Here is an 18479-nt window from a genome sequence, read left to right as displayed (position 1 = left end):
TTAGACATCAACTTATATGTGATAATTTGGTTCATGATAGACCATAAAGGGGTATAATAATAATAATTAGAGATGAGCGAACAGTGTTCTATCGAACACATGTTCGATCGGATTTCAGGCTGTTCGAGATGTTCGATTCCATACGGACACCACGTGGCAAACTCCAAAAAAATTTGATTCCCCTCCCACCTTCCCTGGCGCTTTTTTTGCACCAATAACAGCGCAGGGGAGGTGGGACAGGAACTACGACAACGGGCGCATTGAAAAAAATCGGAAAAAGTCATTGGCTGCTGAAATCAGGTGACCCCCATTTTAGACGAATAGTGGATTTCAAATCCGGGTCATATGAGAATGTGAACTTTGTGACTATGAGACAGGGATAGCTGTACAGGCAGGGATAGCTAGGGATAACCTTTATTTATGTGGGAATGTTATTAAAAATAACTTTTTGGGGCTCTATCAGGTCTGTAATTGTGTTTTTTGTGAGATAAACTTTTTTCCCATAGGAATTCATTGAGCAGCGTTGATTGGCCGAATGAGATACAGAAGACGTGCAGAGACTCAGCAGTGTTGAGCCAGTTCTGCTCAACTACACCGTGTGCCGGTCGGCTCTGCTGTGCGAGCTCGGCACACACTCAGCTCTGCTGATTCTGTATACTGATTCTGTATACTGGACAATCAACGCTGGCAAATGCCAGCGGTGATGCAGAGCTGAGTGTGTGCCGAGCTCGCACAGCAGTGCTGACCGGCACACAGTGTAGTTGAGCAGAACTGGCTCAACACTGCTGAGTCTCTGCACAGCAGTGGTGAGTGTGTGCACTCGCTCAGCTCGACTGCATCACCGCATACCCATAGGAAAGCATTGGCCAGTCTCCAGCCAATCAGCGCTGGCTCTGCCGGAGGAGGCGGAGTCTAAGGTTGGACCTGAATGGAGACTGGTGTGGAGTGATCTTAGACTCCGCCTCCTCCGGCAGAGTCAGCGCTGATTGGCCGAATTCTGAAGACTGGCCAATCAACGCTGGCCAATGCATTCCTATGGGAAAAAGTTAGCAAGCTGACAGGGATTTCCATGTAATAAAGTGACTTATATGCCCCCAGACATGCTTCCCCTGCTGTCCCAGTGTCATTCCAGAGGTGTTGGCATCATTTCCTGGGGTGTCATAGTGGACTTGGTGACCCTCCTGAGACGGATTTGGGTTTCCCCCTTAACGAGTATATGTTCCCCATAGACTATAATGGGGTTCGAAACCCGTTCGAACAGTCGAACAGTGAGCGGCTGTTTGAATCGGATTTCGAACTTCGAACATTTGGGTGTTCGCTCATCTCTAATAATAATATAATATAAGGCTGTCCTTGCTTAAGGCTTGAAAATGCGCATATAGCGTGAAACGACTTGTAGCCTTGCCCTATATACAGTCCTATGATTAAGTTTGGGCACCCCTATTAATCTTAATCATTTTTAGTTCTAAATATTTTGGTGTTTGCAGCAGCCATTTCAGTTTGATATATCTAATAACTGATGGACACAGTAATATTTCAGGATTGAAATGAGGTTTATTGTACTAACAGAAAATGTGCAATATGCATTAAACCAAAATTTGACCGGTGCAAAAGTATGGGCACCTCAACAGAAAAGTGACATTAATATTTAGTAGATCCTCCTTTTGCAAAGATAACAGCCTCTAGTCGCTTCCTTTAGCTTTTAATCAGTTCCTAGATCCTGGATGAAGGTATTCTGGACCATTCTTCTTTACAAAACAATTCAAGTTCAGTTAAGTTTGATGGTCGCCGAGCATGATGGTCGCCGAGCCCGCTTCAAATCATCCCACAGATGTTCAATGATATTCAGGTCTGTGGACTGGGATGGCCATTCCAGAACATTGTAATTGTTCCTCTGCATGAATGCCTGAGTCGATTTGGAGCGGTGTTTTGGATCATTGTCTTGCTGAAATATCCATCCCCGGCGTAACTTCAACTTCGTCACTGATTCTTGAACATTATTCTCAAGAATCTGCTGATACTGAATGGAATCCATGCGACCCTCAACTTTAACAAGATTCCCGGTGCCGACATTGGCCAAAGAGCCCCAAAGCATGATGGAACCTCCACCAAATTTTACAGTGGGTAGCAAGTGTTTTTCTTGGAATGCTGTTTTTTTTGGACGCCATGCATAACGCCTTTTTGTATGACCAAACAACTCAATCTTTGTTTCATCAGTCCACAGGACCTTCTTCCAAAATGAAGCTGCCTTGTCCAAATGTGCTTTTGCATCCCTCAGGCAACTCTGTTTGTGGCATACTTGCTGAAACGGCTTATTTCTCATCACTCTCCCATACAGCTTCTCCTTGTGCAAAGTGCGCTGTATTGTTGACCGATGCACAGTGACACCATCTGCAGCAAGATGATGCTGCAGCTCTTTGGAGGTGGTCTGTGGATTGTCCTTGACTGTTCTCACCATTCTTCTTCTCTGCCTTTCTGATATTTTTCTTGGCCTGCCACTTCTGGGCTTAACAAGAACTGTCCCTGTGGTCTTCCATTTTCTTACTATGTTCCTCACAGTGGAAACTGACAGGTTAAATCTCTGAAACAACTTTTTGTATCTTTCCCCTGAACAACTATGTTGAACAATCTTTGTTTTCAGATCATTTGAGAGCGGACTGTCCATGCTCGGCGACCATCAAACTTAACTGAACTTGTATTGTTTTGTAAAGAGGAATGGTCCAAAATCCCTTCATCCAGGATCCAGGAACTGATTAAAAGCTACAGGAAGCGACTAGAGGATGTTATCTTTGCAAAAGGAGGATCTACTAAATATTAAAGGGGCTCTATCACTAGGAAAAGTCATTTTTAACTAATCACACCTTTGCATAGCCTTTAGAAAGTCTATTTCACACCTACCTTTTGTATGTAGATTGCATCAGTGGTTTCTGAATAAGTCCGTTTATATTCATATGCTAATTAGACTAGTGCACAATAGAAGGTGCACACCTCTCCTATTGTCTTCTATGGGAGACGGCTCCTGCTGCTGCTGATGACTCGCTTCCTGTTTGCTTCACACACATAGAAGATAATGGGAGAGAGGATGCTGCTGGGAACTTCCTGTGCTGGCTGGAGGCTCATTAGCATATGAATAAAAACGGACTTATTCAGAGACCACTGAAGCAATCTACATACAAAAGGTAAGTGTGGAATAGCCTTTCTAAAGCCTATGCAAGCATGTGTTTAGATAAAAATGACTTTTCCCAGTGATAGAGCCCCTTTAATGTCACTTTTCTGTTGAGGTGCCCATACTTTTGCACCGGTCAAATTTTGGTTTAATGCATATTGCACATTTTCTGTTAGTACAATAAACCTCATTTCAATCCTGAAATATTACTGTGTCCATCAGTTATTAGATATATCAAACTGAAATGGCTGCTGCAAACACCAAAATATTTAGAACTAAAAATGATTAAGATTAATAGGGGTGCCCAAACTTTTTCATAGGACTGTATATTGTCTCCTTTTTAGATTAAAAGACTGACTTTTAAGAATACTCTGGCGAGTACCCCCTATTTTTCGATCTTTTTCTATTTTGAAGTTCATTATGTTATATATATTGGGATGTGAGCACCACCTGAGTTTTCGTTACTCCTGCCCTCCTGGTGCCAGCCTTCATTGATGAGCATACGTCTAATAGGTCGGGTGTCAAAGTAGTGCCACCTGTTTTTTCTGCTTCTTTTTTATGTATTTTTACTCTTTTCATTATACTCAGTGGAACTCCATTATAGTATTATAGTCTGTAATGTCAAGCTTATAACCCTAGCTATAGCCAAATATGGCTGCAGACAAATTTATGGATGAACTTAATACTGCATCTTTATAGGGGTTTGTTATTTTACAGATTTTAGTGCCCCTTTAAACTGTGTGCAGACATTGAGCGGGGCATTAAAGTTTATGGGAGCATTGAGGAGGGCCATTATCTTATGTGAGAGCATTGTGTGAGACATTTGGGGGGAGTTTGACTGTTTTAATTAATTTATTTTTGTTTATGAATTATTGAAAAGGCTGATTTGAAATTTTAGGTTAACTTTTTTTTATATTTTACATTTTTTATATATTTATTTTTAGACCTAGTGGTGTACTTTTGTGTTACAGTAAGACAAATAGCTAGTAACAGGGACTAATAGAATACATTGACTTACAGAGTAAGTAAAGAGAATGAAGACTGCAGAGATATTATCCCTTTAAATGGAAAGTCCTCTGCATTCTATGTACATGAAAGGGTGTAAAGAGCATAACACACAAACTCATAATCCATGAACGCACCATATGCTGGAAAACAGCAGAGATTAAGGAGCTTGACTTGTTTGTGGAGTTTGTAGTGATAATGACATTTATGGCCGCTTGCAGTAAATCCGGCAGCTGCTAGGATCTTGTGATTACTGCTATAAAACTTATGAGAGGGTTAAGCAGGTGGACCGGCAGCTATGGCAATTGGTAAGCATTGTGACCAGGACACCTACATCTATCCATGAAAATAATATACAACCAGACCAGCAGTTCATAATAGAGGCAGTGTACAATAAACAAATTATACCAGAATGTATTCCTCCAAAAATTTGAACCTCCCTCTTCCCACTTTATGCCACTGAACATGGCGACACCTTGCGCCTTTGAAATCTGTTTCACAACACAATTCTGATGGGGAAAAAAGGTAATATTGGGGGCTTTGAGAATGCTATGATGTAGAGTACCTTTCTCCCGGAGATATGTATCTGCACCCCTAGCCTAATTCAATAATTTGGATCACTTGACATTCATGTTGCAAAATAGGCACTACCTTGTCATGCAGCAATTTTTTAGTCTGTCCAACAATCTTGTTGCCAAATTATAGTTTGTAAGCCCCTTCCCGTACTTTACACCAGAATATTGTCTACACTAGTGAGGAGCATGCAAAGATGGGAGAAGCTTTATAGCCAGAAAATAATCGTCCATTGAAGAAGTCTGAGCCAGTGATACGGACATGTGTCCCATCTCGCAACTGGTGAACTGTGCAAAAAGAAAAGGGGATTTGTCTGGGCGGGCACGCGCACGGCTCCATGTCTGTGGCCAGCTCTGTTCAGCTGAACAAAATGTTACTCGAGCCATTGGTAAATTGTGAATATATTACTGCCAATAACAATGTGCTGACAATGGCCAATTGTTCGCCCCATGTGGGATTAAGAATGACAGGAATTAGGATTGTGAGAGAGGAATGAGGCAAATAAAGAATAGGGCTGCACTGAACTGAATAAACAGGATCTGTCTCTCCCTGCAGAGCGTAGATGACTACGACCAGGCAGCGAGTGCACAGGAGCAGAGCAAATCCCAAGAAGCAGAGAGCACTTCACCTGAGGAGCTGCACCCAGTCATGAGCTTCTTCAAGACCTTGGTAAGAATTGTGGCCCCTACTTTTGATATTAGTTCTGCATATACCACATGTTGCGCAGAAAAGTTAAAAGGCTTGCAGTCTAGAAGAAAATGTAGTATTAGGATGGCGGATCTTTTGTATATTCATTAGAAGGAATACAAGGTTGTCTATTTGAATCATAGAATAGCAGAGAGGAGACTGGCAAGTGTAGGAAAGCTGAGTTTGCCATCTTGTACTCTTGGGGACAGCATAATATTATGTCTATGGTGTTATACAGAACTGTGCCAATAACAATAAGTTATCGCTATGTTATCTGTGGTGTTACCTACACCTACTGCATTATCAGTTCTCAGAGAATTAGCATTATGTTATCTATGGTGTTAAATAGGACTACAAATAACATTGACTTCATTATTTGTACTTGGTCACCACTATGTTTCCTGTGGTGTTACATAGGACTGCAGTTAATATCATCTACAGTTATCAAATAGCAAAAAATAATAAAGTTGAAAAGTAGCAACAACAGAATCAGCTCTGCTACACCTGTACTGTAGATGTGTGTGACGTAGTTATATAGAAGGAGTTAATGTGTCGAAAGTTGTGAGTCGGATGTGATTACTGATGTTATTATATAGAGGGAAAAAACCTGTAACAATGTCTGTAAAGTTCCGTGCTGTGAGTTTTTATTGCTGCCGAGACAGAACCAGTCAGATGAAACCCACATATGGGTGTCTCAGTGTGGCGGCATCAGCAAACCCCGTGCTTTATTATGTGACATGTCCCAGTTATGAATATAATTTATCAAATTATAATGACTGAGATTATTAGGGTATTACATACTGGGAACATGGAATGCCATACGCCGGGCACTGCTGGCACAGGCTGGAGGTTCTTCTTTCTCTGTTATCAGCCACACACTGTCACTGCTTGTACAATATGCTCTTTGTGACTGTGCTTATAGGATTCTTGTCTTAGTGATTGATACACTATGAGACATTTGTTGTCCACGCTGAGATTTCATTGTATGTTTCTTAATACTTTGTATAGTAAACAATAAGAGTATGATAATAACATTTATCATTCTGGATTTAACCCTTGAGGGCAGATCTCCAGCTGTTTCATAACTACAATGCTCGGTCACAGGTCAGAGATTTAAGGCCACCTCCTTAAGGGCATGGATAATTTTGTTCATTAGAACAAGAATTGGTTTTGATATTTTTAGAACAATGACATTTTTTAGAATGCTTATAGATCTAGCAAGCTTTTCAATGTTTGATTTGTGTTCAGGTTCACTGTTTTCAATCAAAAATTTGATTTGGATCCAAAATGGTTTGTTACAAACCAGAAGTGCAAGTTGCCTTTAAAAGCTGTGTATGACACTCTGGAGGCTCGTGGGATATTATTTAACTTCTTTCTAGCTCTCTAATGCCTTTGTAATCTCAAAGTTACAGCAACATATATAGCTATGGGAAAACGGTTGTATCAAGCACCATTTACAAACTCTCTGCAAGAACCAGATGCATCCAAAAATATCCCTTTTTAGGGCTCAGAGTACCAGTAGTACTAGCAAACTAGCAATTTAACAAGCAACACAATTGGTGTTTGCAAAGTAAAGAAATCAATTGTTTGTTTCTTGTTATTTCCATAAAACTAATACAGAAAAGGATGGACAGTCTGTAGGAGATGTCTGATTTTGGTAGGTAGTGGCGACAGTGACAGAAAGGTACAGAGCAGGATGGACAAAGGGAAAGATGATGGCCCGCTGTGTGGCAGTGGTAGTAGTCGTGGCAGTAGTGGCAGGACAGTGTGGAAGAAGACGAACAAAGCAGAAGACTATGTCTGGCTGTGTAGGGATAGCATCAGAACAGTTTGGAACATAATGGACAGGCAAACAGTGGCATTACTAGGCCAGTGATAGTCAGTGTCCCCTATCCCCACTGTCAGCAATGGCAGATCTAATCAGTGACATCAACCAAAGGTATGGGAAAATTCTCCCTGAGTCCATACCCAATTCATTTTCACAAATGTAAGTTTTTCTACACTTCTGGTGGTCAATGTGGTCTCCTTTGGTGTAACAATGCCATATTTTGCAATACATAGCTTCTGTGACATAACAAAGGGATTTGGACAACACAGTAGATCCAGAGCAAACTGGGCCAGATCCCCAGAAGTCATCAAGATGAGGGCTCAACTTGAAGGCATCTGCTGAAGTAAAGGCACAGTTCATTTATGACTGAATCTGGTTGTGCAGGCAGTATCTCTGCCTAGTCATTTGCTCATCGGCGTCTAGTAGACTTCACTCCTCCTTTTATTGTGACATAAGGCATGGAATAGTATATCCAAAAATATATATCACCAATTATAAAATCATACAATGCATTTCGCACTCATAGTCCCATACAATTACAACAATAAATTCACATGAATAGATCCAAAATAGCAAAAAAACATATGTACATTTTATAGTACAATGCCGAAGATGTAGAAGGTATGTCAGAAGTATTTAGAACAGGGAATGAGCAAACAGGGAAAGTACTCAGTAAGGTGCAGTGCCAGTGGCGTAACTACCGCCATAGCAGCAGAGGCAGCTGCCAAAGGGCCCGGTGACAGCCCAGTGACAGCCGCTACCACTGTGTTTTTTTTTTTTTTAATACCGATCCTGGCTGGGCCGGGATCGGTAAGTGTCACCGCGGGCCCAACAAAGACTATCGTTATACTCGGGGGTGTGCAAAGATAATGATCAGAGGCCCGGGAGAGGTAAGAAACATAAAAAACATTGTTACTTACCTCTTCACGATCCGGGCAGGCTTTCAGGCCTAGTTGTCTGACGTCTCTGACGTCCCATGACCCCGGCCTGCGTCCCAGGTCATGTGACGTCCGACGTCAGCGGAGGCCGACAGCGTAGGAGCTGGGGGACAGGTAAGTTAACAGTAGTGTTTTATGTTTTTATTCCCCCGGGTCTCCGATTAATATACTCTGGGGTCTGAAAAGACCCCAGAGTATAATAATTGTTTATGGGTGTCCACTATGGGGTATAATACTGTGTGCAGGGGCCACTAAGGGACATAATACTGTGTGCAGGGCCATTATGATGGATAATACTGAGTGTAGGGGCCACTAAAGGACATAATACTTAGTGCAGGGGCCACTAAGGGACATAATACTGTGTGCAGGGGGCACTGAGGGACATTATACTGTGTGCAGGGGCCACTAAGGGACATAATAGTGTGTGCAGGGGCCACTAAGGGACAGAATAGTGTGTGCAGGGGCCACTAAGGGACATAATACTGTGTGCAAGGGCCACTGAGGGACATAATACTGTGTGCAGGGACCACTATGGGACATAATAGTGTGTGCAGGGGCCATTGAGGGACATAATACTGTGTGCAGGGGGCACTGAGGGACAGAATAGTTTGTGCTGGGGCCAATAAGGGACATAATACTGTGTGCAGGAGCCACTAAGGGACATAATAGAGCACGCAAGAATGCGGAGGAGGGGGTTGGTTGAGGTTTTTGGCGTTGGTGTCGGTCGGGGAGGATCCCATGTCAAAATTTCGCCACTGGGCCCCGCCATTCCTAGTTACGCCACTGTGCAGTGCTATTTGTGTAAAGTTGCCATGTTGTAGTCTATTACCAGGAAGTGGACGCTGTTGGGTAGACCCCTGAAAAAAGTTTCTCTAGTGGGTCTTAGGCACTTAATTTTGACACTGAATCTGAGGCAGAAGTCTGCTTCAATTTCTCTTCATTTTCTGCAGTCTGAATAGGTCCATAGGCCCCTTGCCCCCCTAAAGCAGTATTATGTCATTAAAGGGGTTATCCAGGCAAAAATTAACAAACCTTTTAAAGTTAAATAAGCTAGGGAATGAAAAAAAAATGTATATTCACCTGCCCCCATTGATTCAGTGTCCTCCCAAGTCATCTGCTCCCGGCATTGTGTTGAAGCTACTGATTGGCTTCAGCAGTCACGTGACCACTGAGGCCAAAAAGCAAAGGGCCTGAATGTCACTACTTGTGACATCGTGGGTCTTCTTCATGAGGTCTGCTGAGATCACGGATTGGCTTCAGCACAACAGCGGAACAGACCCGGGAAAGCAAATGATCTGGGATGTGAGGGACGACAACGGAGAAACTGGGACCAATGAGTATGTGGAGTTTTTTTTTATCCCTTTCACTGTCCCCAATGTTTTTAAACTTTAAAAAATTTTCCTGGACAACCCCTTTAATTACTTGTCTGTAGGAAGGAGCAGTAGGGTTTGGAGAGCAGACATGTAGATATCTATACTTACGCCTTATCCCATGCAGCATGTAGGCCTGAGAAAAACAGAATTTTTTGAATTTCAAAATTTTTCATAAAGATTTGTAAACAGGAAAAATTAAAAAAATAATATGGCTTTTGACAAGTAGGGAGTCAAAAATGAAAATTGAAAAATAGCTGTTTTGAGAAGGGGCTAATCCTGCATTACAAAAAATACATGTGGTATTGCCACAGTTTTTGGTGTATTTCTTTATTTTACAAATGAAATAGGTTAAATAAATGTGTTACACCTTTAGAAACTACAACTAAATTGAAACATACAGGTATTTTTGGCTTTTGATATAGTTTTATGATACAGGCTAATTGCATGTAACATCACTGTCTAATACACATCTCCCTGTTTACATCTTGGGAGACAGATTTGCATATTCTTTCCATGTTCCCTTGCAGTGGAGCAACTATGGCTGTATAAGTCTCCACACACCTGAGAAGGTGGTCTCTCCCTAAGGATAGACGTTATCCCCACAATCTGGTCTCTCAGCCTCTCACTTAAACCAAATCAGTTCTCTCTAGGCTGCGCTGATGACGTCCAAAGAGACAGAAACGGTGCTGTCCGTAGCTGAGAAACTGATTTGGTTATAACATCGCATCATGCAGCAAAGGCTTCTGGGAAGTCGGGCATGTTGTTCAGGGTGCTTGCTATAGAGGGCAGCATAACAGAGGCACTGTCTCCCTGTTTACATCTTGGGAGACAGATTTGCATATTCTTCCCATGTTCCTTTGCAGTGGCGCAACTATGGCTATAAGTCTCCACACACCTGAGAAGGTGGTCTCTCCCTAAGGATAGACGTTATCCCCATAATACACTTATAGTTACTATATACCATGGGAAAAAAAAACGTAGCATGTCAGTTTTAGGCTGGGGCCCCACAGGCCGGAAACGCCGTGATTTGCCCGCGGCGGAAATGCTGTGGGAAAAATCGTGGCGTTTTATAATACTTGCAATGTGGATGGGATTCATGTGAATCCCATCCCCACTTTGCGGAAAAAATCACAGTGCGGACACGCTGTGATTTCCAAAACCGTTGCGGTTTTGAAAATCGCAGCATGTCAATTATATCTATGGAAACGGCAGCGGCTTCCCCGTAGATATAATTGTAAGTCCGCGGAGAAAAACTCTGTGAACTTACTGTTCAAAGCGCTGTGGGAAGAACTGCGATGTGTTCATGCTGCGGTTGTTCCCGCAGCGCTTTAGTGCTGCGTTTCTGGCCCGTGGGGCCTTAGCCTTACAGTAGTTGTGGAACCGCTTGAGTTTTTCCTAGCATTTTAAAAACAGCAGAAAAAAAAAACCATGATGCGTTTCTGCTGTATTTTTTAGATGCAGTTTGCTGTGTGGGTCCCTATGTTGCGGAAAAACTGCTGTTTTGTTGCAAATTTTGCTGTGTTTATTTAACCAAAGCCAGGTGTGGATTGAGCAGAAGGCAGAGGTGTACATGTTCCATTTGTAATTCCCATTATTTTCTTAACAACTACTGGGTTTGGCTAAAAAATACAGCAAAATCTGCAACAAAATTTCTGGTCAGCCCCTACCAACAACCACCCACTGCACCTTTGCCGAGTATACTTAATTATGTACTTATACATATGTGTGTATATATATATATATATATATATATATATATATATATATATATATTATTGTTATAGTTACATATCTTAGCATAATCTATATATAGTACATATATATATATATATATATATATATATATATATATATATATATTGTGAGATGATGACAGGCAGGGTGCTGAAGAGTCGCTACATATCCCCCCAGGTTCCTCACAAATGTTTGGCAGTGGTATGGTCCAGTGCTGCTAAGGAGTTGACCTCAGCCCAGGTGTGATGGCTGGGCTCATCACTGTGCCAAACAAAAAGGCTGGAGAGCCTTCACTCTGGGCAGATCCTGGGAGAGAGGAGGTGCTGGGATCTGTTCTAGAGTAGTTAAAGGGGTTGGCCACTTTCAGACCAATATTGAGAAACAAATGCACAATAAAAAAGATATACAATTTTCCAATATACTTTCTGTATCTATTCCTTACAGTTTTCTAGATCTCTGCTTGCTGTCATTCATTCATTTACGAGCGGCACCTTGCAGTGAAGCCTAAGTGGTGGAAGCCTTGAGCCCATCTGCTCAATAGTAGTGACATGGTCTGCCTCCATTGGAGGTACACAACTGGTGACTATTGCTGTCACCCAGGGGCATACCTAAAAGTTCATTGGCCTCCCTACAAGTTAATAACAGTGCCCCCAGCAAAGTAATAGAACTCATTTTGTGATCCCAGTAAAGTATTAGTCCTCCTCTTTGCTATGCCCACCCTCGTGCTGTTTACATAAGCAATGGTCCTCCCCACATAGGTAATAGTGCCCCACAAAACTTATAGTTCCGCCATAGGCAATAGACGCCCCACATAGCTAGTAGATACCACATAGATAATAGCACCTCTCCAAAGGTAAAAGTCTAGGAAGACAAGGAAGCCAGGAGGACGATAGAAGATACATGTGCTGCTGCTTGCATATCGGTGCTGTGTAGGGAAAGAAGACAGTTATACAGTTCAGTATGGCAGAGAGTGGTAGTGTGTTTATCAATAAATAAATAAATAAATAAATAAATAAATAAGTTTTATGCAGCAAATACCCAATTAATAACGTAGAGGAACACTAGTGCTGGTGCTGCTACTGTTTAACTTTACTATCCATGGGGATTTATGTAACTTGTATGTAATTAATGTTTATCAATGAAAAAAGGTCAATTTTTAATAACCAAATTAGCCTTATGCAGCAAAAAACTCAATTATAAAACAAGTCCAGCTCTGTACATCAAATAATAAGTGCTCCATGGATTCTTCTGTAGCTCCTACTGTTCCCGAGCAATGAATACTGTTAGCTTTGGTGCCTTGATGTTGTATTATCAGTATATTACTTCATAACTATCTCATTTTAACTGTCTGATCTTTTCTGAATGGGCTCTTAATATTGCCCAGCAGTGACCTGTAGTCTCTCATGACTGGCTATCACTAGGTGAGATTACCTAGCCTCTCGGTCTTGTGATCCCTTTCTCTATTCTTTTCACATAGTAGTTACCACTTTATTTGGTTTGTATAAACTGAACCACAAAATGTTCAGATTGCTTAAATAATTTTCAAAGATTCATGACAAATCCATGAACATGAACCATTTTACTCAGATCTAGACACATCTGTGATGTAAACTGAACCCAAGATACCGAGTGTCCACTAGGGGCGCTGCTCTGTCATGTATAAAGATTGACATTTGATACTTTATGTGTATAGAGCAAGTTGTGCTACCATTGGACACGTCACATCTCTGTTTTTCAAGTTGTTTTTTTAAAATCTTTCTGGCGTAAAGAGAAAATGCAATTGTGGTTTACTAAAGATTTCCCATTTTTAGGTTACACCCAACAAGTCTGTCGTAAAATCCGAAGAGGAGGTGAAGACTGAGGGTGAGGACAAGGTAAGGAACCTGTTGGCCCCAAATCCTAGCCCAACTCTTAGCACTGCTATCTGTTTATGATATCCTCATATACAAGTTCTCTTAATAGATGACAATTTTCTTGTAGACTTTGGTGTATGAATTGATCTTGGATGATCTATGCATTCTCCATAAATGTTAAACATGTTTTCCAGGGTCAGAATAATAACGGCTTGTCATCAAAAGTTTAAAGTAGTTACATCACATGGCTGAGCACTGTCTTTTGCAGCTTTATTGTCTACATCGGTCCATTTGTCTCCTTTCTATCTACTTATTGCAGTTTTGCTCACACAAATGGGGCAGAGCTGTAAACACTATAGTGCCATCACTCAATAAAAGGTGAGCAGTTTGAGGCCAATGTAAAAAATAAAGAAGCCATAGAAACAGGCCAAGTGCTGCGGCTCATTAAAATGAGTGCTAAGAGTTGGACCCGCAGAATCTCATAATCGTGGCTTATCCTAGTAATAGGTCATCAGTATTGTACTCAAGGAAAACCACTTTAAGTATCTTTTTGCCTATAGTAACAATTGTTGATAAAGTTGGCTGAAGTTTATCAAGTCCATTTTATAATCCAACCATGTCAATCCAGAGGAAGCAAAAAATCCCCAAAGGGGGATACAAATTATTCTATATATGGGGAAAATAAGCCTTCTCAACTCCTAATATCTGAATAAATCCCTGGATCAAGGTCCCATTCTAATAGTGATATGGACCATGCTGGTATAGCCTGGTTGTCTTCTGGTATATAAATATGCATGCACATCTTGTATAAATTCTACTTCTTCTTGTATATAATGATATGATCCATACTGGTATAACCTGGGCATTGTCTGATATACATGTAATAAATAAATAATAACTTTATTTTATATAGCACCAACATATTCCACAGCACTTCAGAGGACACATGAACAGACAATATGAGACATTACAGTGTGACAAATAAATTAACATATCAAGCAATAGGAGTGAGGGCCCTGCTCGCAAGAACTTACAATCTATTCTATTTATGCCCAATTAGTATAACTTTTACAGCTTGTCTATAGGGTGTATAATGTTATAGACCACGTTAGAATAAACTGCGCCTAGTTTTGGTATATAATGAACTATATACAGCTAGTATAAGTCATGCATCTTCTTGTACATAATCATATAGACCCTGCTGGTATAGCTTTATTTTCTGGTATATTATTATATGCATACAGCTGGTATAGGTTTTATGTATCTTCTTGTAGAAAGTGATATGCTATAACCTGGATTTCTTAAAGTCTGACGTAGACAATTACTGAATTGACAATTATACAGCAAACATAATAGTGCTGAATTGGGGATTGACATACAACACTTCGGAGCTGGTGGCACATGAATACAATGCAGTTATAACCTTTAATACAGCCTTGATGTTATTTGCATATCCTGCTGGAAAGACCTTGTTTATTTTCCCATGAGCAAGCATGCCAAGCCCAGTGTTTGGACAAGAAGCATTAAGGACATTTCCATCTGTCAGGCTCCGTGTACAGAGAGGCTTCCAACCAAGGAGTAAAACTGATAAAGGATGAACGGCGATTTTCCTCACGAGCAGTAATCACACTTATAAGGCACAAAAAGACGTTTTCATTAGACTACATGACCTGATATTACAGGAAAAAGGCTAAGGAGGGTTAGTGATGATAAATAGAAGCATTTACAGTCATTCACAGAAGGAAGTTTTGGAATCGAACTATATACGAGAATGTGTGAATATAAAGATGAAATATGAAAGTGATTACAATATTAGAGTGAACGGATAAGATCATTGGCGAAAACAGTACAACTGAATGGAGGCTCTGGTGTCATTGTGGACCGCCTCTAGCCTGGAGACAATATGAGACATACGACACGGTTGAGTATGGAGGCAAACAGGTTTCGTAAGGTATCCTGCGCTACATTTGCTCACATATTGCAGCCAGGCCTGTAGATCCTGCACATTCGTAGGCTGCCGTGACTGGTATCCCAGCTTGTCCCATAAATGTTCGCTTGGTGATAAAACTAGCAACTAAGTAGGCCAAGGCAGAGTTGTAATTGGATGGAGACATTCCTGGGAAACCCTTGCTCTGTGTGGGCAAGCATTATTCTGATAAAGAATACCAGTTGGATGACCTGTCATGAGAGGCAACAGGCATGGCTGCAGGATCTCTACCACATATAGCTGAGGAGTTGATGTCCGTGGTGTTACTACTATGGGAGGGGAATGGGGTCATGTGACATTTTTTTTAGGGTTTAGTGATGTCTTAGAGAAAAATTTCTGTTTCCCCTTCCAGCACAGGACGTGACATACTGTTAACCTACCTGTGGAACATTATACGTAGGGCCCACTGTGGGGCATATTGTACTGTGATGGTGCCACTGTGGAGCATTATTCTGTGTGGGGGATACTGTGGAGCATTTTACGGTGTAGGGGGCACTGTGGGGCATTATACTGTGCAGGGGCCACTGTGGAGCATTATAATGTGCGAGATCCACTGTGGAACATATTATACTGTGCAGGGGCCACTGTGAAACATATTATACTGTGTTGGGGCCACTGAGAATCATATTATACTGTGTTGGGGCCACTGAGAAGCATATTATACTGTGCAGGGGCTTCTGTGGAGCATATTATACTGTGCAGGGGTGACTGTGCGGCATATTATATTGTGCAGGGCCACTGTGGAGCATTATACTGTGCAGGGGCACTGTGAAGCATATTATACTGTGCAAGGGTTTGATAGTGGATGATATTATACTGTGTGGGGCCACTGTGGAGCATCATATTGTGCAGGGGCACGTTGGCTTATTGTTTCATATATTATGGAGCTGCCCAGTCTTATCCGATTTCTGGAGGAACATATTCAAACTAATTCTAAATTTAACTGGTGCCAACATTACTCTCAACACTCCTGTAACCCTCATATTTCTTGGGCTTGATGACTACCCACTTAAATATAGACCATTAGTGGGACACTTGCTGATTTTTGCAAAGCTAATGGTGGCTTGGTGGTGGAGATCTCATTGCCTCCAGACTTGCCTTTCTTTGATTGATATGATGACTGAACATTGTATAAATGAAGAGTTATTTGCCATTAACATCAACAAACTTTGCTCCTTTTCTAATATGTGCTCCCTGGATTTAACTATTTCTGAGCACTCCTATAAATATTCCTGGATTGAATTGTTAATATGAATACCTACAAGAGTTCTGTATACTTCTGTATTTAAGACTGCTGTCCTGTGCATGAATATGGCATGACTATACTGGGAACATACTCAGTAACATAGGATCGTCATCAAATATGTAACATGTCAGTGCAGGAACAGTGGTGTAGGCTATTAGCGGGAAACTATTAGGTGGGCCCCAGAACAAGTTCCTCTGGTAGGCCCTAGGCCCTTCAGTTACATATAAGGAGCCTCTTATTTACAAGGGAGAAACTGTTTATATATATATATATATATATATATATATATAAGCTGTTAACTATAAGTGGGGCTATTATATGGGGGGAACTATTATTTAGGTTAAATGCACATGATCGTACGCTGGCCACTGGCCGTGATTGAATGGATGCCATCATTATAAGGCAGGCTATTGTTTGTAAGGGAGGAACTATTTATAAGAGGCCTATAAAAAGGAGGAAACTATTATATATAAAGCATCTATTATAATGGGGGGCTATTATTTATAAGAGGGGAACTATTTATAAGGTGTTTTAAGGGCAGAAAGGATGCATTATTAAAGGAGGTTGCCATTGAAAGACGATGGTGTTGTTTGTATATCAGCATTTGGGGTCCCGCTTTTAATTTTGCTCAGGACCACACTTTATCTTAAACCAGCCCTGGATATAAGTATAATTCAGCCATTGGTTAAATAAACATTAACTCTTTAAAGCCAAGACAGTCCCAGATAGACATCAATTTGTGGTAGACCAACATATATTAGTTATTTAAGGCCCAAAGCTATTTAATGCAAACAAGCTAAAGTGGGCATAGATGTAAATAATTAACCGACTGGGTTGCCAATACTATTTATCCCAGAATTACCTCTCATATTTTACCTAGTTGCTGAAGTAATATACTTGGAATATGTCAAGATAAAGGAAGCCATTTAGGCAGATGAAGCATCCAAAATTTAAATTGTCATTCAGACCATTTGGTGTCATGGTCTGCAAACAAAAAATCCAAACAGCTGGACTTTGTGTCCAAGTCACTTCCTCTACCTCACTTTTGTACCATGCGGATACAGATGAAGTTAATAACCCTTAGGTCATCCCTATGAATCTATCTGACATGCTTAGTTGTTAATATCTGCAAGGTAGTCTTCTACCCAGTGTTTGAATTCATGGATTGTATTCCCTATATACTCTCCTTCTCAAGTACAGGTCATCTTGAAAAAGACTTCTCTTGACCTAAGATTATGAAATTCCTTATCCAGTAGGTTTTGTCTGTTACATTTGATCTAAACACTCTCCAAGTTTTATATATAACCGGGCCACATACAGTAGTCACTACAATATTGTCCCTTGGGTATTCCTTTCTTCAGTCTTCAGTCAGTTGATTGCTGTTCCGCAACAACGGTGTTTGTTGTTGTTGTTTTTGTAAGTACCCTGGTTAAAGGGATCCTATCATTCTGATGGAATTTTTTGTCTATAACACGTCGGAATAGCCTTAAGAAAGGCTATTTACCTTTAGATGTCTTCTCCGCGCCGCTGTTCCGTAGAAATCCCGTTTTTCGCCAGTATGCAAATGAGTTCTCTCTCAGCACTGCTGGCAAACCCATTCATTTGATGGGTTAGCAAAGTGTCCACCTGTGAGTGCCTGAGAGTGTCTTCTGGTCTCCGCGGCAAAACCATTTTTTTTTAACCAGAAACAAAGTTGGACATGCAGGACTTTGTGTCTGGTTAAAAAAAAACGGTTTCGCTGCGGAGACCATAAAACACTCACAGGCGCTCACGGGCAGACACGGTCTGCCAGCAGAAGACAGAAACTGAAAGCGGAGACCGGGGCGCAGGTGTGAGCCCGCCCTAAGGGAAGATGATAGATAGATAGATAGATAGATAGATAGATATGAGGGCAGGCACAGGACAAACAGAGTTGTCCAGAGCAGAGCAGGCACAGAGACAGACCATAGTTGCTAACAAAATTCTAGGAGATTTCAGCATCACCACCAGCCCCACCAGGGAATGCCCACAAATGGACCAATTTAGTAGCACATTTTATTTAAAATCCACCCTTTTTGAGGTTGGCCAAACCTCAAAAGTATTAGCAGGT

General features: G+C 41.2%; 1 protein-coding gene across 1 annotated transcript in view; it reads left to right on the top strand.

Moving 5' to 3' along the window:
• The window catches only part of BCAS1 (brain enriched myelin associated protein 1), an 81928-nt gene that overhangs the window by 39310 nt on the left and 24139 nt on the right, over nucleotides 1-18479 (top strand). Inside the window, exons 5-6 of the mRNA XM_075276849.1 lie at nucleotides 5300-5413; nucleotides 13116-13178. Coding sequence (XP_075132950.1) covers nucleotides 5300-5413; nucleotides 13116-13178 — 177 coding nt within the window. The remainder of the gene's footprint in view (nucleotides 1-5299; nucleotides 5414-13115; nucleotides 13179-18479) is intronic.

The sequence above is a fragment of the Leptodactylus fuscus genome, chromosome 6 (genome assembly GCF_031893055.1).
Source record: "Leptodactylus fuscus isolate aLepFus1 chromosome 6, aLepFus1.hap2, whole genome shotgun sequence".
NCBI lineage: Eukaryota > Metazoa > Chordata > Amphibia > Anura > Leptodactylidae > Leptodactylus > Leptodactylus fuscus.
This window is presented reverse-complemented; position numbering and strand designations above follow the sequence as displayed.